Source organism: Orussus abietinus, unplaced genomic scaffold, assembly GCF_000612105.2.
Source record: "Orussus abietinus isolate OABI.00-Male unplaced genomic scaffold, Oabi_2.0 scaffold52, whole genome shotgun sequence".
Taxonomy (NCBI): domain Eukaryota; kingdom Metazoa; phylum Arthropoda; class Insecta; order Hymenoptera; family Orussidae; genus Orussus; species Orussus abietinus.
Window position 1 is genome coordinate 31,498 of NW_019394235.1, and position 27,291 is coordinate 58,788.

Below are 27,291 nucleotides of genomic sequence, written 5' to 3' on the forward strand. Positions count from 1 at the left end.
TGGAAGAAGTGTAGCCCGTGAATTTGGCGGCAAATTTCAAAACTGAAAGGACCAACGAACAGGAAAATACAAACTTTATGCTAACATCTCAACGTAATATAAATTGAAGTAAGAATTTAAATTTTGTACGTAATGTTTGAAACAATTTACAATAATTATGTATTACTACGTAACCGCGGTTGGAATGAACTAAATTGTAATTTTTCACTATCGTAATTAAATTGTTTTTCATTCTACTGCAATAATATTCTAACCCGTATTGATCCTCAATACCTGAAATTCGTGGAAGGAATTTTCATCTTCTACAATTACAAGGTAATAGAACGAATTGTAGGATTTGAAGAAAACGAAAGCAGCCCAAGAAGGAAGGCTGGAAGAAGCATTGCATTTTCGTATTCAACATTGTCCGATACAGATAACCTCAAAATCGCGTACCGCTCTACTAAATCGGTCATCTTGGACTTTCATGAGGTATCTGGCGTTCGGGACGTTGACGAAACTGTATCTACCCTTCTGCCCTTTCAAAAAAAGTGTAGTACACTCGTTACACTCGAGTATAGAAAGTGCAGTTAACGAGAACAAACCTAATGACTAAGAAATGAAGCATCTCTGCGGCATCGTCTACGTTACAGTGGCCTATAAAGGACAAAGTTTAAAGACGTGGCGTAACCTTTCGAAGGTTTTTAAGAATATCTGAGGTCTAGAATAAAAGCGTCGCAAGGAAAGGTCAGCTGCCTCGTTTTAGTCTTTGAATTGATATCATAGAACGCCGTTAGAGAGCAATATCCAGTTTCTTGATCTAATGAAGTCGGAGGAACGACTCACTGCCGGTGCTGTTCCCGCGGAGCGAACGGAGCGAGGACTAGAGGAGGTGTAGAGGCCGCGCGGTTGGCTCTGAGTCCAGGGAGCACTTCTGGTGCTCCTGGGGCTCGAGTTGACCTGCCGGACGTTAACGCAGGGTGCGTTGTTCCCCGGGTTACTGGGACTTGCGGTGCTCGGCGGCGCTTCCACGAAAGGCCCCACCATCTCCTGGCCCTCGACCACACGACGCTGGGCTCTTCTGCTGGGCGTCCTCTGAAAGACGGGCGGTGGGTTGCGTCGAATGGCCGTGTGCTTTTCGGAGCCCGAGGGTGGGCTGTAGGAACGGAAACGGGAATAAGGACTGAGCGGCGGTGGTCCCGTCGCCATGAGCCGGAAGAAGGCCTGGTGTTCCACACAACATTTCCAGAGATGTCGGCACGCTCCTCGCGAGGGAGTCTCGAAGCCGTGGGTCCTCTCCTCGGAGTTCTTCTCGCTGACTCGGAGCATGAAGTACCTACCCTGGAAACGAGACGTTTCTACTAACCGATCCTATTTATTATCGTTATCATCGTGATTTATCGTAGCACCGTTGTCCGTTCGTTCGTTATTTGTCCAAGTGTAACAAAATACGGAATTAAAAGGCGTCCCTCTAATTCGGGGTCGTAGATTTCAGTAATACTATTTGTTTTAACCCCCCCCCCCCCCCAAGACTCTGCACGGGTTCATCAGGGCGTTCCAATTTCACGCTTGTGTCAAAACACCACAAAAGATTGAACTCCCGGGGTTTCAATAGCGCTTGAATTTGTACTCAGTTTCTTTTTTTATCAAACCCTCCTAAGACGCTGTAATGAGTCCTACTAAGACCACGTATAGATCCGCCAAGGACTCCAAACTTACTTTTTCGTTAAAACCGAACATATTGGAACCCGGGGGTTTTCGGTAATACCACTTTCGAATTCGTAATTAGTTAAATCTGTTCGGTTTTAATCTTATCATAATAAAGTCTGACGACCCACAAATCCACCTTCCTCTGGGGGATAATAATCCCACACAACACATTGTCGCGTTAGTGACTGTTCCCCTCTAATAATGAATTCGTTAATTGAGTCAATTGAACCCTCCGCCACTTTAGTTGTATCTACCATAAACAAAGTTCTAAATGATGCCGCAAAAGACAGAATATTTGAAGAAGTAAATTCCCATGTAACCCTTGGCATGTTTGGTGGGGTGTAATATATATCAACCAAACGCGGATGCCATGTTATAATTTCTCATCAGAATGCTAAGGTTTAAACACCTACTCTGAAAAAAATGTGTAAATTCAACTCAATTTTTGAGTTAAATATTGCGAACTCAATAAGAGAAATGGTTCACCTTAAATTTGGAGCCATTCATCCATACAGCTGATTCAACTCCAAAATGTGATTTGGCTCCAAACTTCCTTATTCAGTTCGCCATATTTAACTCAGAAAATGAGTTGAATTTACTCCATTTTTTTTCAGTATACGAAAATTTGAGTAAATCCAATTTTTACATTTAATTGTTGTTCCGGCTCACAAAGTTTCCTTGTTAACTTAGAACTTATATAAGATCCTGGACATACCTTTGAGTATATCTTGTTAATCCGCGGCCAATAATAATTGCCCACTTTGGTCTTGTTACGCAATAATATTATCCCACTCGGAGTCAGTCCCAGAAAGTACTCCACATTGTCCTCTCCCTATTAGGTGAATTAAACGTCCATTAGAATTTAGATACTAATCATTTAAATCGATTCAATAGAAGTCATAAAATGTAGTCGGAAAGCTCAATGCGTACGAGAACAGGATGTAGATCAACTCCATACATCTCGAGCCACTTGACCTTATCCAAATAGTTCAGCTCCGCTGCCGATGGGAGTTGGCCTCTGCAAAAGTTAGCCCATTAATCTATTCGCTCCGCAACAAGACCCCCCCCTTTCCGAGAAATCAATATCGAATTTCCGGGAGCAATTTTTTTCCCCTTACACCAAAGTTTTATGTAACTCCACGATTCTGGTTTCCAGCTCCGTTGTCTGATTGGCCAGAAACCGGAACTCCGTAACATATCCGAGGGAATGTCTCCTTGGATCGTAATCCCCAAGTTCCGCTGTAAAAGGCAACAATTACCATTACTATATTTGTCCTACAATTACCATTACTATATTTGTCCTACAAATTACAAATGAACAAACGGTTAAACTCGACTAGGCTTCACTCTAATTTTCTCACGCACATTCCGCTCGTCCCGGCGGAAATTCACGCACATTATCCACGCTAGAAATAGAAAGATAAACGCACTCTCTCCCTACAATCTTCACGTGTGTCTCTCACTGATCCTTTTCTTCCTTTGTCTACTTTTCCTTCTCCACGTATCCAATTCCTGCCGATATTATCGTTCAACGGTAAAGCCGGGGCGTCGAATGTTTCATGAGCACCAGATCCTCACGCGAGCGAGTTGCGCGTGAGAACGGATGCGGAGAATCGGGAAAAAACGACGACGGGCTTTTTTCTAATACACCACCTGAGAACGTGATGCGTGAAAGATGAAAACGACACACCACTTACGCCAGACTTTTCCCTCTCTCTTTGCTCTCATTTCTTCCTCGTAAGTGGATGCACGGAGTGATATCAAAATCATTTAAGTTCGACATTATATCTTTGATACTATCTTTAGAACTCTAAAGCCGGACACGGTCGTTAAAACGGTATTAAAATAGATTCTAGCTATAAAATTGATAAATAAATTGTTTAAATGTTCAAAGTCGAGCGCAGCACTCGATATACTTTAAGAGAGCTCTAAAATTAAGTTTTACACTTCATATTTTTTTTTTTTTTTAAGATGCGTGTCATTAACCCTTCTGCTACGACAAACCCAATTGATGAAATTATTTATGTTAACTACAGGTATTTCTTCTTCGAGACGCAGTGAATGTGTTAAGAGAATCGCGTCAATGTTTATTGTACGACTTTGAATTTTAGAGACATTTCCCTGTTTCGTTATTGGTACGAATTCAGCTTTTACGTGGAACATTGCTTTCTGAATCTTGTAAAGGGCTCGAGCTTTTGAATTTGAGTAGAACGCAAGGTTTTACTACTTCATTGGCTCCACAATCTCTCTCATTTGAACTTGGAGAAGTCGGAAAGTACCATTCCGAAAACAGCAGTAAATCAGGGGCCAAAACTCAAGTATTCGAGTCACTTTACCCGGTTAGGGATTCAAGGGGAACTTCAATATCGCCCTCGTCTCATAAGCTCGAAATCATATTCGCCGGCAAAGTGGCTGTTTATTCGTCCCTCTCGTTCAACTTGCTCTCGGCCTCTATATCATGATTCAGCAGACCCTATATACTCAACACGAGGCGAACCGCCTTCCGTTTCCCGTGAGGTATGCCAAATAAAACCCTCTGTCAACAAGCAAGGCGATCGTGATAAATAATCCTTCAGATATCCAATAAATTTAATTTTGCCAAACGCCTACTAAAAAGCAGTTCACGAATATTCGTGTTACCTTAAACGAAAAATATACTTTCTAGGCGAGATTAGTTATATGCAGCTATCTAAATGTTTCTTGCTAAAGAAATTACTTCATTCCAGCAAAATTGATTTTATAAAAATTACCGACATTACAACTCAAATGATAGCAAGTCAGCATCAAGTGGAAATGATTTCGCGAAAAGAATTTAATACACTAAATTGGGCTTACGTATTGAAAATATTAATGAAAGTTATATCACATTTTGGCTAGAATGTACTTGATTCGAACAACTTAGTATTTGATAAAATAATAATTCATAGCGAATAAATATTATTTGAAGTTGATGCATGAACGAGTTTACCGAATTCGTACCTGTACTACCAATAACCGTTAGATGTTTGAAAAAAAGAATCAGACGTACTGATTACTCTACTAAATTTGAGTTTTTTACAAAAATATTATTAATTATTTTAAAGTCTTCACTCTTTTAAGTGAATCAATATTACATTCTAACACGTTTATGCACAGGAAATGTAACGATAATAAATCAAATGGACTTAATGAATCTGAACATACAAAAATTCAGTATTATTTGCAATTTGCCTTATTCGCATTCGATCAGCCCGTCAACTTATTTTGTTGATAGTACTCAGTAAAGATCTATTCGACCCAAGAATTAATTTTTTTTCTAGAAAGTGATTTTTTCGCTCAGAGTATTCTCGTTTATAACAAAAAAACTCAAAAAATCGAGCCGAACAAAATTTCTCGTTTACTCGGGTATACGAATGAATGTTTGCGGTTTCATAAACCCACAAGTTAAGAAAGCTCAAATACACGAATCCCTTTTCTCAAGGAATTTGAGAAGCAATCCGACGTCATTGCGGACTTTGTCGGATGCCTGACGTCGGAATCATATTCGCTGGCAAAAAGGAGCATTTATTCGCCCCTTTTCAACCTACTTGAGCTAGACTCTATCTTTCGCTATTCAGTATTATACGTCCAGGGCAAGTCAAGACTGCCGTCCGTTTCTTTTAACACTCGCGCTCGCGTCATTACCGGCAAATCGAGACTCGGGCACCGAGACATGACTCGTTGTCGAGATCGTCTCGGTGTCGAAGAAAAGCCATTCATAGGGTTTCCTTTGACACGCGATGAGACGCAAACAGCGCAGTATCTCTATTTACCCAGCTTTGAATCTCGCGGCAGATAGCTAAACGTACTGCTTTATATCGAGGAGGATTCAGTACGAATGATTACATAAGAAAATGCACCGCCAGCGAAATTTCTTTACGTTGACGACAAGACGGCTTGTCTTGGTATTTCGTTTCTAAGGATTTTAGCGATTTTTATAGAACCAGAAGATACAGCGCACGGGGAAATTTTATTGTAACACTCCTTAACTATCTCTAATTATTTAGGAACACAAACTTGGACTGGAATAATTTTAAGGACTTTTTACTAGACACGTGTACCAATTAAGTTTGCGTCCTTGCCAATTTGAACCTCTGTAAATTTTCATTCTTTATTTCATCTCATTTTAAGATGATGTGAAAGTGGCGTCAAAGAGTTTTCGTTCACGAAACTTTTCTTCAAATTGGGTAGACCGAATCGGTTTAAACTTTACAATATATATATGGAGGGTATAAGAAAGGTTCTGAAACTTATGAAATTTCAATTATTTAAAATGTTGTTCATAGATATATTTAAAATTTATCACAAAAATTGAAATTTAATGAGGGTCAGGAACTTTTTCATAGCCTTCACATTCACGTTGTACATTTTGAAACGATTCGGCACACCCAGTTCGAAGAAAAGTTTCGTGAACGATTGACTCTTCGGGTACCATTTTCACATTCCCTTAAAGCAGGCATATTTGACTAAAATAAGAACTTTTTCATAATATATGGAACGTATAACCGCGAACAAGACGTTACGAGAAATTAATGTAAATTTATAAATTTTATCAGCATCCTTCTGGGCGTTACTTCCTAAGTTTAGAAGTTTATTCCAGCTCTCTATTTCCTTTGTTTAAAGTAACTTTTACCGTTGAACCGTTCCGTAAGACCTTTTATCGCCTGCAATATAATCGGGAATATTTTCGAGCAGGAACTAAAGGCAGACAGAAGAAGCGTCGCGCGTGTCTTTCTCACTTTGGAAACGAAGCGGGCTCGTAAACACACGTTCCTCGTGTACAAAGCGAACGTTATGTATCATTGCGGACTTTACGCCGGCATCCTTAATAAACCTTTGCCCGAGGCAGTCATTCCCGAAGTTTATGTCCGCTGCTTTCATGACGGAATCGCTCCCCCTACGCAGCCGTCGTCCGCGGAATTCACGCGACGCGGATCCACCTCCGCGTCTAAAAGCGATCCAACTTTACGCGACGCGCACCCTTAAACCATGCCCTTCGTTCGTAAATTTAACGTTACCTTGAACACCGCCGACAAAGCTCGCGCAAAATGATTATCAGAAAATAACGAGACCCAGCAATTAATCGACCCCTGGAAGAAATCAAGGAACATCGCCAAGAAACCCGTCACACCCCTTAAGGTGATATGAAAGAATCTTTCTATTTATTTAAAACGTCGAAATGCTTATAAAACTTCTCTCCAAATTGGGTGTACCGAATCATTTGAAACTTCAGCGCGTGGTTATAGAGACCCTAAAAAAGGACGCGATGCTTATGAAACTTCATTTTACAAATAAAACTATGTGTACCTGGTTCTAGTCTGGGATAAATACAAAATTTTTCGTTGAAAAATGGAAGTTCATTAGCATTACGTTCTTCCTTGGATCCTTCATAATCACGTACTGAAATTCAAAATTATTCGGTGCACTCTGTGTGAAGAAAAGTTTCATAAATATTTTGATGTTTTATATATAAAGAAAGACCCTTTCATATCACCTTAAAAACGTTCACCGTTGGTCCGATTCGCTTAAATTTACCAAATAAAGGATTAGAAAAGGTACATGTACGTTTATCAAACGATTCTTAGATTCGTACTCGCACTACGAGCTGTTTTGCACAGTATTGTCGAGGTTCCTTGTGGGAGAGAGAGAGAGCTGTTCAAGATCTATCATCAGCAAACGCCTGCAGCTTGGTGTATTACGTCCGTGTAAGGGAGGTTGTTGTTGTCTTTTTACAGGCAATTTCGATGTTATTAATATCACCTATATGTTATAAATACCTATATGCAGTCTAGATACCCACAATTTGCCCTCGATACGTACATTGGACGACATAAGCTCCCAGCTCGGCAGCGAGGTCGAAGGACACGGGCAGCCTTCCTTGAAGAATGTCCTGCTTGACCTGAAGGAAGAACTGGTACCTGCAAACAAACGTTCAGCTTACAGGACGGGCATCCTTCGCGGCAGCCTAACTTCCTATCGCACCCGTCGGCCTTGGACGTAATGACTGAAATAAAGAAATTACGAAGTGGACCCGCGGCCAAAGCAACCGCAGCTTTGCCTTTTCGACCTCATCTCGCGGTTTCGACCCTCCGCCCGTAGAGGGATGTCGGAAAGCCGAGAGGCTGCCCGCAATTCCTGGCAGGATCCGCGTCAACGTTTACGAGCTCGTCGCTATCGGCCCCTCGCGAACGATTTCGACCCCTACTCGTAAACTCGCTCGTATACTTGGCGGAGAGTGGACCTGCGCGAGTAAAACTGTTGAGAACGATCCCGCGGAAACTCAATCAACTCTTTCTGGTTTCAATCTAATCTGAATATGGCCTCCGCGAGTCTCGCAAAGATTGTTGCCGATAGCGAGACCTCGACAAAACGAAATGGTTTCACACGGTTTTCAACTTAACTTTTGAGGGGTCGCGTGAGCTGGAAGATATAAGTGATCGCGTGGGCGGGGCCAGTTACCCTACTGAAAAATATTCCCACTACTAGTCGTACTTTACTAGTATTAATTTCAGCAAGATATGTTGAAACTTAAAAGAAATTGCGAAAATAAATTTTCTTAATATTTTACAAATAAATAATACGACTATTAATGTTTAGATATGTAAGTAGTAAGTAAAGTAAGTAAAGTAAGTAAAGTAAGTAAAGTAAGTAAAGTAAGTAAAGTAAGTAAAGTAAGTAAAGTAAGTAAAGTAAGTAAAGCAAGTAAAGTAAGTAAAGTAAGTAAAATAACAATCGTCGCCAAGATCGTTACTGCTTTGCAGCACTTATGACTTTTCAACACACTAAGAAAAATGCGCGTACGCGCTCCACTACATTACTAGTCTATTCTCTCATTCGTGTTCTCATTCGTTTCGAGTATCTGACAACTCCGTCCAGAAACAATAATCTCAAATTTCGTTAAACTATACAAATATGAGATTTCGTTAACTCGTATAACACGTAAGGGTTAAAACGTTTTAATCGAAGCGAATTTAAAAGAAGACGAAAAATTATAAAAATAGTTGTCTATAGGATTATTATATTAAGATGACAAAGGTTTTAAAATGTTCCAAAATGGTGGATTCGCGATGGTTGCAATTTTTCTTTTCTTTTTTTTACGGTGTTCTTAATTTCAGGAGAATGGCGAGTTTGAAAAAAAACGTTAAGGTGGTTTTAGAAACTGAAAAGATTATTTAAAAACCGATGACATGATTTTATTATGGAAGAGAAATTTAGATTGTAGTAAAGAAGAGTCAATAGAAATCACTTTGTCGTTGCTTATTGCATTTTAATGGTTAACATCTTTCGACCAAATATTCAATTACCATCGGATCTTAAATAATCTTTTCAGGATTCTAAAACGACGTTAACTACTTGTTCCAGACTTACCGTTTTTCTGAAATCATAAACATCGTAAAAAAATATCAGAAATTTTCAACCTCCACAAGTTTGCCACGTTGAAACGTTTCAAACCATTTTTTTAATTTTAAACCCTCCGTTAAACATCAAAATAAAACAGCTCCGTAGGCAAATATTTCCTGTACCTCTTCCCTTTTAAACCCACTTTGATTAAAACGTATTATACAACCTACTAATCCCCTTAAGGTGAAGTGAAACCCCCTTCAAATCAGTCGATTCGAATACAACCCTTTTTTTAAGGGTAAAAGACCAAACTGTGCGAAACTTAGACACGTCACTCCTGATCATTTAAGAATTGTCCTGACACATTCAAAATTTGGATTTTTTTTTTTAATTTTATAACATAGCCCAGACAAGAACCAAAATGGCGTCAAGCTCTCATATTTCGATCAATATACAATTATCGAAGTCTCTGATATGAGAAACTAAAGGGTCAGGACAATTTTACGACAATTTAGAACACTTTGGTAATCGATAAACTCGCATTTGAACGGAATAAAGGCAAAAAAATGTTGTATGCGCTTGTATGCTAAAACGATGGGAATACGAGGTCTCGGAGTGAAAATTTAATTAACCTGGAAATCACAGATGGCACAGGGGGTTTCTCTGCAGTCAATTAGGGCCCCACAAAGCACGAATCCAAAGGATTTCTGGAGTTTTACTTCGATTTCTTGATATTTATTGTACGAAAACGACAGGTGGAGTATGCCAATTGGTACAATACCCAATATAATTCGACACAGCTGTCAATATAAAAACATAATAACGTCGGCAACGTAGGCATTTAGAAGAATCTTCTTTATTGACGTCGATCAAGTTCCTCGACGTGTTTCATTTCACCTTAACGGTTTCTTTCCTGTTTGAAAGAAACGTGATCGAATAGTTTCAATGTTCCTCAATCTCGAAGCCAAAGAGCACAATCTTCCGAAAGATGTTCCCCATAACTGGTTCGGAAAATGCGAAGTAATCGAACGCTGTAGTTCTACGAATGCGAAAAAATAGCTCGAACTATTACGGAAATTGGAATGGAACTGTACATTCGCTTAAGGTGGTTTTGCGCGTGTTTTCGCGGAAAAGGAAACGAGTAAGAGCTAGATTATATCAAGATCAGGACAATCCCGTGAGCAAAGTAAGTAGGATGGTTCTTTGCCGAGATTACCTCGCTTGGCGATGCTCCATTTCTTGAGATACGTAATTTAGCACACAAGACGATCGACTTGAATTGACCGTGGCCGGTTTAGGGATTACTCGGTGCACATCCGGTGCAGGGACTCGCAAAAAAGTAGCGGCCGATCTGGAAGATAGCAACGTCTACTTCAAGGACGCCCCAGCGAAGAGTGAAAACGGAGGGAAAAACTTGGATGAAGTGTAATGCCTATAAGGAATCGGGGCACACGCGGAGGGAATGCCCAAAAAAGAGGCCGATCAGTCGCTTCGAGTGTGGAAAACCGGAATATATCTGTCAAGGGAGCGTTCGATTAAAGCGAAAACGATGGCCTGCGGCCAGGATTAATAGTTACCGGCGCCACGCCGATGTACGTAACAGATAACACGTCTGCAAAATATCTCAGGAATGTACTCATAAATGAAAACACTGTGTACAGTGTTACCTCGACCTAGGCAATCGTTCCGCGGCGTTGAACGAGGGCTGGAGAATTGCTGTTGCAGTAACATCAGCGAGATTTTCGAAGGGACGTGGCAATTGTTGGGCTCGGTAACGACTACAGCTACCATTAACCGATAATTAAATGAATGAATCACCAAGGAACATCGTTTCAATTATAGAGAGGCATCTTCGATCGATATACATGTATACGTAGATACCGATTTCACGTAAATATATCGAGTTGATTGCCACATATTCATAGATTAATGTAAATGGTGAACTAAGGTATAAGTCAACTAGTTTTACTTTAGAAAATGTAAAACACAAAATCCCTGATAATCTTGATCTGGTAGTTGAAGTAGCCTTAATCCAAGAGGAAATTGACACGAGACTTGTCAGCAAAGATAACGATGTGCCGAGGTTAAGAAAATTAATGCAGAATCTCGTGTCATGTATCAAATGTGAAATAAACTAAGCCGACAAGGCTATGATAAGAATCATCCTAAGCTCCCAGCTAAGAATCTATTATCAACCTTAACGGTTGTCCTTCCGCAAGGGAAAGAACAAGTGGCTATGCGAAGGACACGATCGAAAAAGTCAAGGCCGAAAGAGTCATCGAACCTCACGCAATATCATTTGCTAGCTCAATGCTTTTACTATTATCAGCGAAAGTGAACGGAGAAATATGCTTAAAACATTCCTCCATGAATCCATTCTCTTAGCCGGTTGCTTCAAAATGTACTTGCACCGGATTTGGCAGACGAGAGTACTGTTTTGCACGTAAGGTAAGATTTCGGTGGTGTAAAACCGGATCTACCGGAAGTGGAGAGAAACCAAAATCCAGTAATATTATACGATTGACTTGTCCGGCTTGAAGTACTCGCCTTGAGGCCCTCGCACTCTATCTTATCACGGATTAAAAAAAGTCAGACAAACTAATTTCCACGACGACACGTACATACATTCTACAATTTTTGCCACGTGCTTTTCGTATGGAAACCTTCTTTTACGTGAAACTTCCTATGTAACACTAGGGTGAGTTCGTACGTCAATTAATAGGAGCGTAACATAAAGTGAAACACTTATTGTATTTTACCTTTCTAACAGTACATTACTATTTAAATTCATTTCTATGCGTTAGGACTGAGACAATTTGCACAAGCATTTTCGTTACTATTAAAGCGTTATTCTTTCAGTTAGTTATTGACATTTAATGTGAAATAAAAATAAAAATTGGTGCAGGCTCGCCATGCGTGCTCGAAGTAAAACTTCTAAACGAAAGTAAATTATGTGACATAATTGATTCTTTGATTGCGAAGGGCGTATATAAACGTCCAACGTTTGTTTCTCTATTGTACGAATGCTTTCAAGAATTTCGCCCGATTGTCGAAAGAGCTTAAAAGGAAAAGGGTTAATTATTCTTCCTCAAAATGCCCTTACGCGTTCGGTACTGGTTGTTTCAGGCATACTTATTTTTATTAGACCGTCTATTTTATGTATATAACTTTAAACGTAAATAATTAACTGACAGAACAAAGATGAATGTAAATAAAAATTAACCGTAAAACATAACACGGATCAACACACTAACGAAAACGTTAACGCAAAATATCTCAATATTAGCCCAGGCAACCCATGAAGTGGAATATACGTAAATTAATCATCTAAATTAGGTCTATAGATATAACAAATGTATATCGTCTATCATCTACCTAAAAAAAATATCTAAAGGATATATATAAATATCTATGTCTATTGCAGATGAAAATTATATATCCATGATTGATCTACAAATATCTACTTATTTCTTGACGCATACAAATATAGTAGCTCTAGCAGACATCTACCAAAGGTTAATCAACATCGTTGCTAACACGTGTACAAAAATAAAAATGTAACCTAACATTTTTCATATATACTTAATGTTCATATCTAAATTCCAACTTGATAAAACTGTTAATTTCGTCCATATTCTGATTTTTCATTTACTTCCTCTTTGGTTGGTAACCATACATCATGATTTTTTACCACTGTGTCAATTATGATGTATCACCACGCACCGTATGAAGTATAATATACTTATAGTGAACGTACAAATTAGGGCATAAGTATAAAAAACTTACGTTATCTATGGTATGCATAATAAAAATATCCCGTGAATATATATGTAAATCTTTTTTACACTTATATTTTCAGTACATATATTATAGAAGTGTAGATAACCCGTATAAAAATATAAACTAATTGAAAACGTTAAATTGATAGTTTATATTCAGCTTTCACAACTTATAAAAATGTAGTTATTCTGTAAAGAATTGTGCACATTTAAATGAAATATCTTGAAATAATACTCATAAAATTCAAGCACTTTTAGTATATGAGGTTGTACTAAAATTATCAGTTTAGTATCTTAAAAGTGAATCGGTATACATTTATTATACACTTTTAAATAAAACGATGATTTTATAACATAATGTTACAGTTTTTTAAATAACTTAATTTTACAATTACTTACAAGTTTTCTTTCAAGAATAAGTTTACGACAAGATGCAATAAGTATCTTTAGCACCGATCGAGAAGTACCGGAGTAGTTTTCATAACTCCGAAAAATATTTATTCCTTCATAGGCTTTGGTAGCATCATAGCGTTCCTGCTTCCTACCTGGGAGGTCCGGGTTCAAATCCCGACAATTGCAAGAAATTTTTCTGTATCAAAAACAGCAAAATTTATCTGCATATCTGTACTGAACAACTTCTCGAACAGACTCTGCTCCAAAAGTGTTATGAATTTAATTTTTTTTATAAATACGTATGAATATCTATAGACCATCTATTGTAGACATCTACGATGTATGTATATATAACGTACCATGTCCGGACATCTAGCCTTTGAGTGTATCTAAAATAGAGTTCATAGATATCTATATATATCTTACATACGTTCAATAAACATTTATATACGATTAATTTACGGTTATTCCACGTTCCGCGGCGCCTGGGAACCCACAAAAATAAATGCAAATATAATAGCGAACTGTAGAAATAAATTTAACGACAATCGTGTCAACACTAAAACAAATCCGAATGCAAATAATAATTTACTGAGAAGATAGAATTGCAACGACATACCAACAATAATTCTCAGCGATTTTAATGCAAACTTCGGCAAACCAGAAGCATAGTCGTTGATTGTCCTCTTAGAAAATGAGTCGCATATTAATAACATTAACGAACACTTTTACACAAATCGTGTTATTACGAAAATACAAAGATGAATGTAAATAATATTTACGATGAACGTAAATTCACTTTCCAAAACGGACCCCCGTCATAACATGCGAATTTACCCCTACCACTGTGCCACGAGAAGTTCCACTTAAAAAAAAGAAAACAAAAGAAGTTTCACTCCGTGGGGACGGCCACGCACCCATTTGTCTCGTAGCTGGATAATTTCTCGAATTGCTGGAATCGCGGCGAAGGGTCGTTCCTGGATTCGCTGGTCGTTCGAAGGGTCGAGCTGCCCGTCGCGGTCGAGGCCAAGGAGTGGATCATTTTCTCGGGTCGCTTTGACTTACGGCGGGATTTCGGCAGCGCGATCGTAAAACCAGCCCAGACGGAAGTCGAGCGAGAGGGCGAAATTCCGCCGGTACGTGCGGTCGGCTCGTATAACGCAAAGCCCGGGCCGCGATAGCCCGGTATCTCCCGGGCCGAGGGGGCCTCTTCATCTTCTGCGGACGGCCGTGTAATTTTATTCCGTTGCCCTGCACGCTCCCCGCCAATGGTAGTGGCCTCGAAAATGGTAGATTTTAAGCCGCGGAATGTCGACGGTCTATAATTTTCATTTTCGGATTGGTAATTGGTGCGCTCGGTTAATTGCTACGGTTCCGTCCTCCGGGGCCGAAGAAAGAGCTTAAGGCCAAACAGATAACGCGGTAAGCCTGGCTAAGGGCGGCTCAGAGAGGCAAGGGAGGTGAAACGGGGGCTAAGGCTAAAGGAGAGAAGAGACGAGAGACGTTACCGATTCTGACAACCACCGGAACGATGAACGTGCCCCGTCCGCGAGAGCCTCGTCGATGCCAGCACCCCGGGATAAAAGATGGCGGCATTAGCATACAGATTGAGTTCGCTCGTCTCTGGACGTTATTTCTTGCGACTTGTCCACTAAAAGCGGTAGGAGCACCAACGGCCCTAGAGACGCCTTTCCTCCGGCTTTTCCGCTCCTTGCCGCCCTTTCCGCGGTCTTACTCGATACGAGGACCCTTCTTCAGCGGCCATTGATCGGTTCTAGGACCGCCTTTACCTCGGGACGGAATCGGAGCTAGAAAGCTCCGAGATACGTGCCTCGTGAACAATGGTCTCGCGAGGGGTACCATTCTCCCGCGGCCGTTGCATTCCGCGTATCGGTATTTATTATCGGAGGGAATATCGCGAGAAACTTGACGCCTATCGCAGGAAGAAGAGGCAGAAACGCTAGAAGGAGCTTCTAGGAGGGCGTCTACGTCGGGAACGCGGATTCTTCGGAGGGAGTCGGGTTACACGGTTTCGTTTATGTGCATTTGCTTACTCCTGGATATGCGGTCAACTTGATACAAAATAGGGATACTTAATTGTCCAATGGACCGATAGCGGTAAGTGATGTCGGCTGTAATTTCACGCTAAGTTTACGCGGATAGTACGGACAGGCGTGAACCGTGATATCAACGCGCGCGCGGTGTCGGCAGTTCCCTTGTCAATTTATTACTTACCTACCTGTGGCGCGATACCGCTTTGTAATAAAGGATACAAATTTATTAGGCTCCGGGATTCATGAATTAGTTCCCAGCGTTACGTGCAGGAAACGGTTACACGGCGCCGTCTTGTAAGATTTACCGTAGGATTGTTTTTAAATCTCGACGTTTTATAGAGGTACCTGCCGCAGAGAGGAACCGCTTCCAGCGGGCCGCGGTAAATTGATTGTAATAATTTCTCGTAATGTATCAAATTCTCTACATTGCTCGCGGGTAACCATAAACCTTCTTACCTCGTAATCTCTTCGATGAGTTTGCAGGGGTCGGCTGCGTAGAACTTGACTCCAAAGTACAGGGTGTGAGTGTCCGGACTGGGGTCTCCCTTCTGGACTTTGAGCTGCTTGCCGATCTTCTTGCTGGGATCCAGCCATTGCTGGGGATGGATATTCAAGGATTATTTGCGATTCGTTTCGAACTTCCGGTCGATTCGGACATTCGCCATAACGACTCGACCCTCGGGCAAACCGGAAATTACGAGGGTAAGACATTTCCCCTTGATAATAATTTCACTCCCGTTTACCCCCCGGCTGATACATCATGGGACGACACGGTTACTCGTGTATTTCACCAAATGAATGGGCGTCGGCGATCAAACCTTCGTATCGTTCAGGTGAGTTAGTACTGGCACTTCTTCGCAAATAAATGGGAACAGATTTTCTGGTAATCCTGGTCGAAACGTCACGTTTGAAAGTAAGAGGGCTCATATCTATTAACGGGGCTTAAACTAACCATTTTGCACACAGGTACCTGCTGATACAATTATTTATCATTTTATATAAAAATATTATTGACCTATGACACGTTGTAAAGAACTGTATTTTTTGTTGTACGTCCTTGTTTGTCATATGTTTTCAGGCAGATAAAACACTCCAATGTATTGAGAGTTTAGAAGAATAATCATGCCGAGTGCCTGCTCAAAAATTATCATTTTCATTACTTTCTGAAAAAATAATAATATGCTCTCAGAAGTATAGTTAATAACACCCTGAAACTGTATTAACATGTATTTTATTTCTTCTTGACCTTATCAGAAAAACGGGTATTTTTCCTCTGCCAATATGAGCTCCCTTGATTAAAATATTTCTAGATAAAAAGAAGACAAATGGCGATGCGTCCATCTTACTGCGATTTAGGATATGAATTCCGAAACCACAAACGATTCGGAAATAGTGAAAATCCTGGTCGGCATCACTCACCGTCTGATTCTCGTGGTCGAGATATCGCAGTCCAAAGTACGCGGTCTCCAAGAGATTGAGATGCCTGAAGACCCTGTCGAGAAGTTCCTGGCCCAGATTGGAGCTCTGCAAAAAGGAGGCAAAACGTCGGTAACGTCTGTGTTGGGGCGAACAGGTGCGCACTGGCACCCGTCTTACGTCTTAAGGGATTGGCGCCGATTGAAGCCGATCGGCGACCGGGATCGATCCGATGATCGGCAAGATCGCGAGGAGCGATAAGTGGGCGTACTTTGGCTACCGATAGAGGTAATCGCACCCCGGAGTGGAAGTCCGCGCCCACTTTAAGGTGCGGATCTCTTCCTCTCGGATGGTGCTCCTTGCTCTCTGGATAATCACCGATGTGCCAAGCGATAGTCTCAAATTAGCCGATTAGCTTTCCGAGATCTTGAATTCCTAGGTTTCCGAGATCGAGATCCCGAGATCTCGGTTCCTAAGTTAGAGGGTCGAGATCATAATTGACTTTCAGATTCCATTTCGACTTGATCCTGACGTTTGTCGCGATGCTCGTTGCCTCTTAAATGGGTGAGTAACTTGTGAATTGCGTTTTACTCAAAGTGAGTTTAAAAGAGCGTAATGAGGTGTAGGGAATATTTGCTTACGGGACTATTTTACTTGATGTTTTACGGGGACTTTAAGATAATACAGTTTTCAAATGCTTCTAAATGGCGGACTTGCGTAGGCTGAAAGTTTCTGATTTCTCTTTCAGGACGTAAATGATTATTTAAAAACTAATGCCACAGTTTCTCGATGAACAATTGATTCAGAATCTCGCAAAATAAGACGATAGAAATTACTTTTTTATTGCCTTTTGCCACCTTACCTGTCAACATTTTGTAGAAAATATTTTATTAAAAATCTGTACTATCGGATCTTAAACAATTTTTTCTTGATCCCAAAACCACGTTAACTTTTTTTTTGAGACTTCCCGTTCTTCCGAAATGTACACCGTGAACAAAAAATCAGATACTTTCAGTCTCCGACTGACCGTCATTTTTCAACTTTTTAAAACCCTGTTCATCTTCAATTCTCCTTAACCCTTTCATTACGGCAGTCCGCTCCACCAGACAACCACCACTGAAGGCGACACTGCGCCGAAAGTGTTTACATTGAATGTCGACAATATTCGGTGTTCGAACTTACGTCTTCCACCTGAATAACGCCTTCTTAACATCCTTTTCTATGTACACTTTTCTAAGTGTTAAATAACACCTGTTTTGTCGTATTATTCCATTGTTAAATTTCCAAATAATAGTCTAACCTTAAACTTTTAAGAAATTAAAGTTGTCCCAATAGCTGGTCTTCTCGTCTCGTCTCGATGGCCAAAATGTGTTACGTATGTTCAAAATGTACTGTTAGCATGATTCATCCAATACAGATCAATACGATCAAAAGATACTCTACAGATATGGCAGAATTTGTTACAGACTAAAGTCGGTACTCGTACACAAAGGTCGTCACATGGGTGCCGATTATAGTCGGCGCTGGTACACACTGGTCGTCGCGCGGATGCCGTCTAGAGTCAGCTATCGTACACACAGGTCGTCGCTCGAATGCCGACTATAGTCGGAGCTCGTAACAAAAGGGTTAAAACATGAAATGAAACAACCTGTAAGCAATTATGTATGTTCTATATCCTTTCGTTCTCTTTTAAAATCACTTTAAAATGCATTTCAGAACCTACTAACCCCCTTAAACGAGCTCCAAAGTACCCCGTGATCTTAAGTTTTCCGAAGGACTACCTTTCGTCGACTTCCCTAATTTCCAAGTGCACGAGTTCAGGGTTCGAATCAGTTCACTACCCCTGCCGAGATCGTAATCGGCGACTTCCGATTCTCACTCGGTCTTGGCGAACCGTGAAGCCCGTTTGTTACCCCCATGGGAACCTAACGGGGGACCGTGCGTGTCCGGGGAAGGGAACGATTCGCGGGAACGCGGGAACCCGGCAATCCGAGAACTAGTGGACGCATAATGCGACGTACATGGGACGCGCACTGTTCACGGGGTGCGCGCGATACAAATAACCAACGCGCGGAAACGGGTAGGAGCGCGACTTCACCTCCGCCTTTACGCGCCCCGGGTAATTAGCTCCCGATGACGGCCTACGGCTCCGTTTTAAGTGACCTTCCTCGTTACTAAGGCTCTTTTCGGTACGCCAGGGACGATCCGGTAATTGCTTCCTTTAACGACCTCCTTCCGCGGGCCGGAAAGGAAACGCGAAGACTTCTCTCTTCCTGCCCTTGCGAACGGCCGACGGGCCGCGGAGAAAGCGGCGACGATTCGGTCAACTTTTCATACCGACCGAGACGAAACGGAGGACAAGAAGACTTCAGCATAATTAGCCCGTGTACCCATTCGTATGGAAGTCCAACCCTTTGCGGTCGCGAAATCGGCGAATACTCGGTTCTCGACCGCACAGACTCGAGATGAGTATAATTAAGGACACGCGGAACGACCGATAAGTCTTCAGCTTTATAACTAGACGCGTAATGTGTATTTCTAAGCTTCGATATCCGACGAGGAGGCTTCGGTTAACCCTGAACAATGGTAATAATTTACGATTTCCACCATTTGCACTTATAGTCGTAAGAAAGGTTCTTTCAGGATGCGGTGCTCCAAATTTTTCTGATTTTTTCTCAAATGATTGTAATTCGATCTTAAAATAACGTTAAAGTGCAGACCGAGCAGTCTCATTTATGAAACTATTCTCCAACTGAGTGTACCAAATCGCTTGAAATTTTGCCACGTAAATATGGAGTCCGTAAGAAAGGTCCTGATACTCATGGAAATTCATTTCTTTAAATTTAATTATAAATATTTTTTGTTTTTGTGTAAGGAATGAAATTTCATAGGCATCGGGACCTTGGTAGGGCCTCTGTATTCACGTGGTAAGATTTCAGACGATTCGGTACCCCCACTTTGGAGAAAAGTCTCATAACTGAGGCCCCTCGGACGACCCTGTTGTAGCATCCTTACCGTCGTTCGCTGCGTAATTAATGGTAGAGTTCAAGATCTAATTCCGTCGTGATTTCAGCTCTCTGGCTCCAGTTTGTTACTCGTTTGTTAGTCGGTGGAAACTATGAAAACAATGGACCGGGCTGCGTCGAAAGCTCCGACCACTTGGGCAAGGCTTGCGCGATCAGATCGTCGAAATTATGGATCCTCGCTCGTAGACGCAGCGAGTTTATCTATTAAAACTGGATAGAAAATGGCGAGAGAGGTGTACCCATTTCCGTGAGTCATACGGCCGTATCGCACCCCGGTTCGCACGAAGCGGACCAACGGCAACTTCGCCGCTCGCCGTTCTCGGGACGCAGTGATTAACGACGAGGATTATTGTACCGCAACTAGAAACGTAAACTCCAAGTAACCGATCGGACCGATCCGCCCCTTCGACGGTTCGCTGATTTCTCGCGGTTTTTCTTCGAGGGTCGGCGGGCCAGAGACCGGGAAGATGAAAAAGCTCTGGCCGTGGGGCTACATGTGGATCGGTCTTGAAATTTATTACGGGCGTTGAGCCTATCTACCCTCGGAATCTATCCTCGCACACCTGACTTTTACCTCCGAGTACGACACCTTTTCGCTCGCTTCGAGACTTCTTCTTCGAAGCCTCTAGGAGGGAACAAGAGCCAAAAGAGTCCCTACAAGAGGAATTTTACGCGAAATCGTCGTCAAAACGTGACTCACGCACGATTTTTCATGTGAAACTTCTTATGAGACGGTCGTAGGTGTAAATTCGTATGTTACGGAATAGACTCGCTTCGAAGAGTGATACGCTTTTTCGTATATTTTTAACGGAGAATTACGTCTTTGGTCAGAATGCATATGGGGTTCCAGCTCGCAAAAATCCGTGTGCGAGCGTAAAGAAAAATCCATAATCCGCATATGCCTGAATTGTTCACGACTCAAAGAATTGCAAAATTAAACAATGAATTGTTTTAAAGGGAGAGAATAGTTCTATACAAATTAATAGCAAGTTATTATTTAAACCGTTCAACATTTCCCACCATGTAATTCTATGTGCAACGTTAACAGCGGTTCTTCCCAGAAGATCAAACTCTCGCTCTTATTTTCTGTTTCTATTTCTCCATTAATTACTATTTGTATTCATTTTTGTGTTTTAGTATTGGCACAATTTTCGTAAATTTTATACTCTTACATATCACTCCTATTTACACTCATCTTTTTGTGTTTGCACTGAGACAATTTGCGTCAATACTTTCGTTTTTGCTAGTGAGTTATTCCACCAGTTAATTACTAACATTTTACGTGAAATAAAAATAATACAAATAAAAACCAAAAGAAAGTATGCCCGAAACAATTACCGAATGTCTAAGGGCAATTCGTGAAATAATAACGGAAGAGAATTACTAACATCCAGTAATTCTTTTTAACTTGAGAGTTTCACTTCCAACACGCGGGGTAGCCACGCACCGCTTTATTATTTTATTTAATAAACGGTTAAACTAATTAGACAGTTAACTGATAAAGGTGTGAAGGTAACGCTGTTTAATGAATAATTTCATATTTGCTCTTTTCTAAATAAATCATCGCCTTCGCCCCAAGCAAGTTCTTCCTTGCGAGGAAGTGGGCGATGGAAGATATATCGAATGGAACCAATCTGATTCGTTGTTAGCGAAAGTTAAGCAAATGATATAATACTCGCGCATTGATACCGCTGTCTCGTATACCTGTCCAAGAACAGCACGCGGTCGCAAATATAGTCGTTTGAAGCGAATTCAAGGGAGGTGAGTAATACGGACTGCCACGTGGTTTTCTTAATAAGGCGGCCTCTGGTCGGAGCAGCGAATAAGTTAAGAGACGTCAACGTCCGGCAATTGACGAGAGAGCGGTCGAGATCGAAATAAAATGACTCATACATCATTTTTAAAAATTGAATCGTTTGTCGTTCACTAATCAGACGTCAATCTGAATTCGTTGATAAAAATTAAGACATATCGATAAACGCTGAGACCGACTAGAGATCTCTGGATAGCTACTCAGGTAAACGTCATCAAAAATACATTGCGTAACAATAATCGTAAGCATAATGGTAAGAATTAGCAAATCAAATTGCGAAAATAGGATGCCATGTTAAATTTTCTACCGTTATACGAGAAGCCCTCAACTCAACTTCCGATATATTAAGATGATATTAAAATGGCATCCGAGGGATCTCCTTTCGAAAACTTTTCTCCGAACTGGGGGTACCGAATCGTTTCAAACTTCATCTCATGAATATGCAGACCTTAAGAAAGGTCCCGACACTCATGAAATTTCGGTTCCCTTAAGTTTGTTTCTAAACATTTTTCAATTTTTGATTAAAAAAAAAACACGAAATTTGAAGGGTGTCGGGACCTTTCTTATAGCCTCCATACCCACGTGGTAAAATGCCAAACAATTCAATACCCTCGATTCCCAGGAAACCTTCATAAACGATAAACTCCTCGGATGCCATTCTCGTAACATCGTAATGATGTAATCAAGCGCCATGCGATATTCCCAAAAATGTAAATGAAAATAAAAAGTCTCAATTGCAGGTCTCGAGAGGAGGAGTTTCGAGGACGGGAATGCGGAGATCGGGAGTGGAAATGATTCCTCCGGAGAAGGTCTTTCGTAAGTCCGGGATGCTCGATCGGAATCAGAGATCCGGCGGTTCCGCTCGGCGGGCGCTCCGTACTTCGGCCGCGGCGCGGGCGAGCACGTACCGCGGACGTACGTCCTCGGGTGTACACGAGTACACGGACGGAGGTCCACACGGAGGTCCACACGGAGGCCCACACGGAGGCCCACACGGAGGTCCATGCCCCGTGGAGCTGCGGGCGTCGGTGTGGCCGCCGAGCCGAGCCGAGCGTGGAAGAGGACCGGGGGCGCGGAGGGACGTCGCTCGCGGGAGGAGAAGGCGGACTTTTTAGCCTCTTACTTACATAATGTATTCTCAAACGTAGGTACCAGCGCCGGGAATACGTACGCACGTATAACCGATTCCACCTTAAGTCGCCCGGAGTCTAGCCTCTCTTTTGGCTTTTTTTCCTTCACACCGTCAACACTCATCGGACACGGCGTCTTTATTCCACAAATTCTATCTCTCCGAGCCTATCTCGACGATGATTTATTCAGCGACAGTAACGCACAGGAGAAGCGATAAGAAATCGTAAGCGATGTACCTTCATATCGTTGCTTTGAAAAACTGAGATATTTAATAGAAACGTTCAGGTGATTTGGAAGTGGCATCCGAGGGGTCAATCGTTTATGAAATTCTTCTCCGAACTGGGTGTATCGAGTTGTTTCAACTTCTACCACATGAATGTAGAAGCCTTAATGAAGGTCCTGACCCTCCTAAAATTACATTCTTTTTTTTTAAAAAGTCTATAATCAAGTTAAAGAAATCGGATTCCATGGGTGTCTGGAGTTTCCTCAGGGCATTTACATCCACACGGTAACATATCAAACGATCCAATTCGCCTAATTCGAAGAAAAATTCCATAAACGATTAAACCGCAGTTGTCACTTTCGTATCACCTTAATAGAAAAATCCGTGCGAATTTCTTTCTGGACACAGGTTCTTCGTTGCTTAGATTACCGATTTGAGGATCGAGAGTCTAAGAAACACGAAATTGAGGGACTGTTCACTCGGAAATCAGTGAAAAAGATTTCCTTCTTTGAGAACCGATTGCCTTTGATTTCATAAAATAAACAACAATGCGATTCGGTAACAAGTAACGGGCGGCCTTAAAATTGCGACAGTGTATCGGTGATTTCCAACAATTTTCAGTTATTCCTGCTTGCAATTTCCAGATGATTTCCACATGCTTTCAAGCGTTAAAATCCGTGATTTCCTGAATGAGTACTCCCTCGTACAGGATCTAAAAACGTTAGTTTTTGCCGAGTCGAGGACACCGTTGTCCCGGCGAGGTCCACGAAAAGCTAAGCGAATAAAAATCCGCGAAAGCGAGAGGAATCGGTGTCCAACGGCGATCAGGTCTAGGGAACAAAGAAGCGTAGAAGAAGCCGCGAGGTCAATTTCCAGAAGTTCGTGTGCGAGTTGACAGGGAACCGGCTACACGCTGCACGAGCGGAGGTCCTTACGTATGGCATCCACACGCGTCCCGCTCTCGGTAGCCCGTGGCGTCGCCACTCTTATCGACCTCGTAGCATGCCCGCAAACGTGACGGAGGCGTGTCACATCGGCATACAAAGGGTATAATGTCCACATACCGATGCCGCCGACTCATACCTAACCGGGAATACCAATTCCCAAAGTCGCGGGCCCGAGGCCTGTAGACGGGATCCAACTGCCCAGGGAATACGCCACGGGCTCCACCGACACGAACCTACCTAAGTGCACGTAAGCGAGCGCAACGCAGGTACGTAAATGCGGGCAAATACACGTAGATGCGCTCAAATACACGTAAATGCGCATAAATCAGGCCCAAGGGCCGAATCGGGGACTGACCAGTGCCGGCCAGTCCTCGGGACGATGTCACTGCCCTTTCGTGTGCCGCCGCGCCAAAGGGCATTGTACACGGAAAAGTGCGAGCCGAGGATCTTCGGACCCCCGAGCCGAGCCTGGTGCACGAAATATGCTCGGACTCGTAATGAGATTGACCGAGTAATCGCGGAACTAGGCAAAGTTGGACGACCGCTCGATCGGCTCCACCGCTCTTAACCCTTTGCCGTCGGTTAGAGACGTCGAGTGGTCCGCTCTTCGTCGATATAAAAAAAGAACGAAGGATCCCACGGGTTGGTGCCGAGGTATTGTGTCGGCTCAAATTTGAACTGCGCTCTGAATCCGATCTTCCTTTCACGAGGAATATGTAGCAAGAGGTGAATAAACTTGGCAATATAAAAGAATTGGGCTGATGGGGAAATTCAGAATGGAAGATCTGGTTGCGTTTGGGGACTGATAGCTTGAAATAGAATTCTTGCTAATGTATTAAAACTCCCTGAAATTAATGTCGAGCATGGAGATGATATTGAGTTGTGTAGAGTCTAAATACCTGTAAAGTCGCGCGAAATATTTTGGCGAACGAAAGTATTCTGCGTGCGTTAAGTCGGTATATACAATTACGTTCTGCAGATGCGTGACTTCTGTACCGTATACGGAGATCGAACGTAAGCCGCGATTTCGCTTCGAGGGCACCTCGAAGGACGCACTTTTTCGTGATTGAGGATGTAGTAAAAGGTATGTTGGCATTATTTTCGTGATTTATCTGCAGGTGAGAAGGCAACGGGCGTCGCTTCGTCGAGGGACGCATCTCAGCCCTGGATGGACGTTTCCCTTCTTGGAGAGACCCGGAGATGCCTCCTCGCGCACATCACAACGCGTCGTGCATTGCCTGTTTTAAAATTCAATTATTCGGAAACAACGAAAAACCTGTTTACGAAATTTCTCGAGCGGCTTTAAAACATCCCACTGTCGGCCGTCCATTTATTTAACAATTTTGTGCAGAACGGTCGCGAGAAGTATATGTATCTAGAATTCAAATTCATCGATGATAGAAAAATTTAATCCGACCTTAGAACAGACCTTTGGTTTAACAAATCGAGATCACACACGTACAATTGATGTTCGGTTTTTATAAGTCACGTAAGTCATTATACTCTACCGTTTAATTATTTTTAGACGGCTTTAGGAAGCAGTGAAAATTGATCACATGTGTACTTCTTATTTGACGAGGGAACCGGTTTTACTTTCCTTAACAATTGTTCTCTACCCGTGAATGAGTCACCGGACAGACTCCGAAAGTACCTTGGTATCCACTTATTCAAATATTTCCTATATACAATGCATGTTCCTGCCACATGCACGCATGACTAATGTGGACTGATTTTTCTTTAATTTTGCATTCATGGTTTAATTTTTTTGAATATCGCCATCTGATCAGGTACCCTCTCATTCTCGATATCAACGCTTGTTGTATTTGAACATTCTTTTATACCTGGTCTACTTTCATCTTATAATCAGCATAATGACTACGTTACCATGTGACGTGGACACAAGACACAGAAAATAAAGCGAATTTGATCCGGATTGGCGGTCAGAGTCGCGAATGCACGGCTCATCGCGCTGACCACTGCAAGCTACCGACACGATGCAAAAGATGCAATGCGAAATTAAGATACTGATTTCCCCTCGAAGCCACTACAAACAATGAGCTTAAAAGAAATCAAAATCAATGCAGTAACCGTGTCGGCTTACCAGACCAGTTGGTCGAAGAAATCTAGAGATCGGTTAACAGATCTTATCGATTAAACCTGATCGTCTAAAAAAAAAGTGAAAAATTACAATAACCACGTGTTCTGAAAGCTAAGTGAATGGCGTCGATATAGAACCGATCTAGAGTAAAGGTTCATTAAAGTAACCCCTTTTATCATCGTGTCGCAACCCTGTTTCGCCCACGCTTTCAGTGCCCGGTGGATTTGCAGTGATACATTTAAAGAATTTAAGTGAAAAGTTAGACGATAAATGACTAAGCTTGGGACATAAGATTCAACGGAGATGTTAGATACACCATCATCAACTTGGGAACTTCCTACGCGGTAACGAGGCTCGGGACGCCAGACTGATAAATAAAATAGTAACCTCAAGACCCACCAAGAACGCTATGAAATTAAGGAACAAGGCTTAAAAATGCAACAACACTTTTTTCAGAGGTTTTAGATCGGCGAGGAAATATTTGATCATTTGTATCCCAAGAAAGTTTACCCCGTGAGACATCTCGAGAGTGTAACAGGTGGAGCGTCGATAGCCCATCCGTGTTAATTATTAGTATAAAATTAATATTTTTTAACCGCTCAAGTCAAGGCCCATGGAAAACTTGAAGTCCTTCCCACGCGTACCGAAGGGCCCGAGCAACCCACGAAAAGGAGGGCAATGAACATGAGTACGGGCATTCTCAAAGGGTCTTTTTTCGAAGGTTTTCGTCGAAGGCACGCGACGACGTCTGGCGAATACATTTTTTAACTTTCAAAAATTCCGAAGTCCGCCTCTGGCGGCCAGACATCGCTCAAGGGTTTTCTCCGCGAATCCGCGGCTACGTGACCGGCCGTTTCGTGAGGGCCTGCGAGGGCGGGAACCCTGAACCTTCGAGAATTTTCCCTGCCAATGAGAATGCTCGACTCAAGTCTGACTTCCTCCTTCCACCGAGTTGGAGAGAGAACTATGCACTCTGATTTGTAAAAATCAGATTACAACCGATAGTTGCCGAGACAACTCGGGTCTCTCTCAAAAACGTTGCCGAGTCAACGTAAATTCGTTCTAGTTACCGAGTCAATTGAACATTAAATTCGTTCGTTGCCAAGTCAACGCGAATCCAGTCAACAGTTGCCGAGTCAACTAACCACCTTCATAAAATCGCGCGTTCTTCACTGTACCGAATGAAACATATAGTTTATTATTTGTTATCGAAATCCGGAGTAACTTTACTCACACGCGAAACTATCTGCTGGCGGTTAAGTCCTCCTTCAGCAGAACACTAATTGAGCCCGTCTTCCCCAGCCCGAGTATTTACGACCCTCAGGTATTGATCGACAATCGCGAGCTTTTTAGTGTCACAGAA

The 27,291-nt window shown here is 42.0% G+C and overlaps 1 protein-coding gene across 6 annotated transcripts in view; it reads right to left on the reverse strand.

Annotated features, from left to right (window-relative positions):
- LOC105694267 (band 4.1-like protein 4A) overlaps positions 1-27,291 on the reverse strand; it is a 55,237-nt gene that overhangs the window by 5,671 nt on the left and 22,275 nt on the right. For all 6 annotated transcript variants that reach the window (XM_012414769.1, XM_012414766.1, XM_012414765.1 and 3 more), the window contains 7 exons: positions 16,694-16,798; positions 15,731-15,870; positions 7,528-7,625; positions 2,808-2,928; positions 2,620-2,707; positions 2,405-2,521; positions 826-1,320 (listed from right to left, as the gene is read on the reverse strand). In XM_012414769.1, the coding sequence (XP_012270192.1) occupies positions 826-1,320; positions 2,405-2,521; positions 2,620-2,707; positions 2,808-2,928; positions 7,528-7,625; positions 15,731-15,870; positions 16,694-16,798 (1,164 nt within the window). The remainder of the gene's footprint in view (positions 1-825; positions 1,321-2,404; positions 2,522-2,619; positions 2,708-2,807; positions 2,929-7,527; positions 7,626-15,730; positions 15,871-16,693; positions 16,799-27,291) is intronic.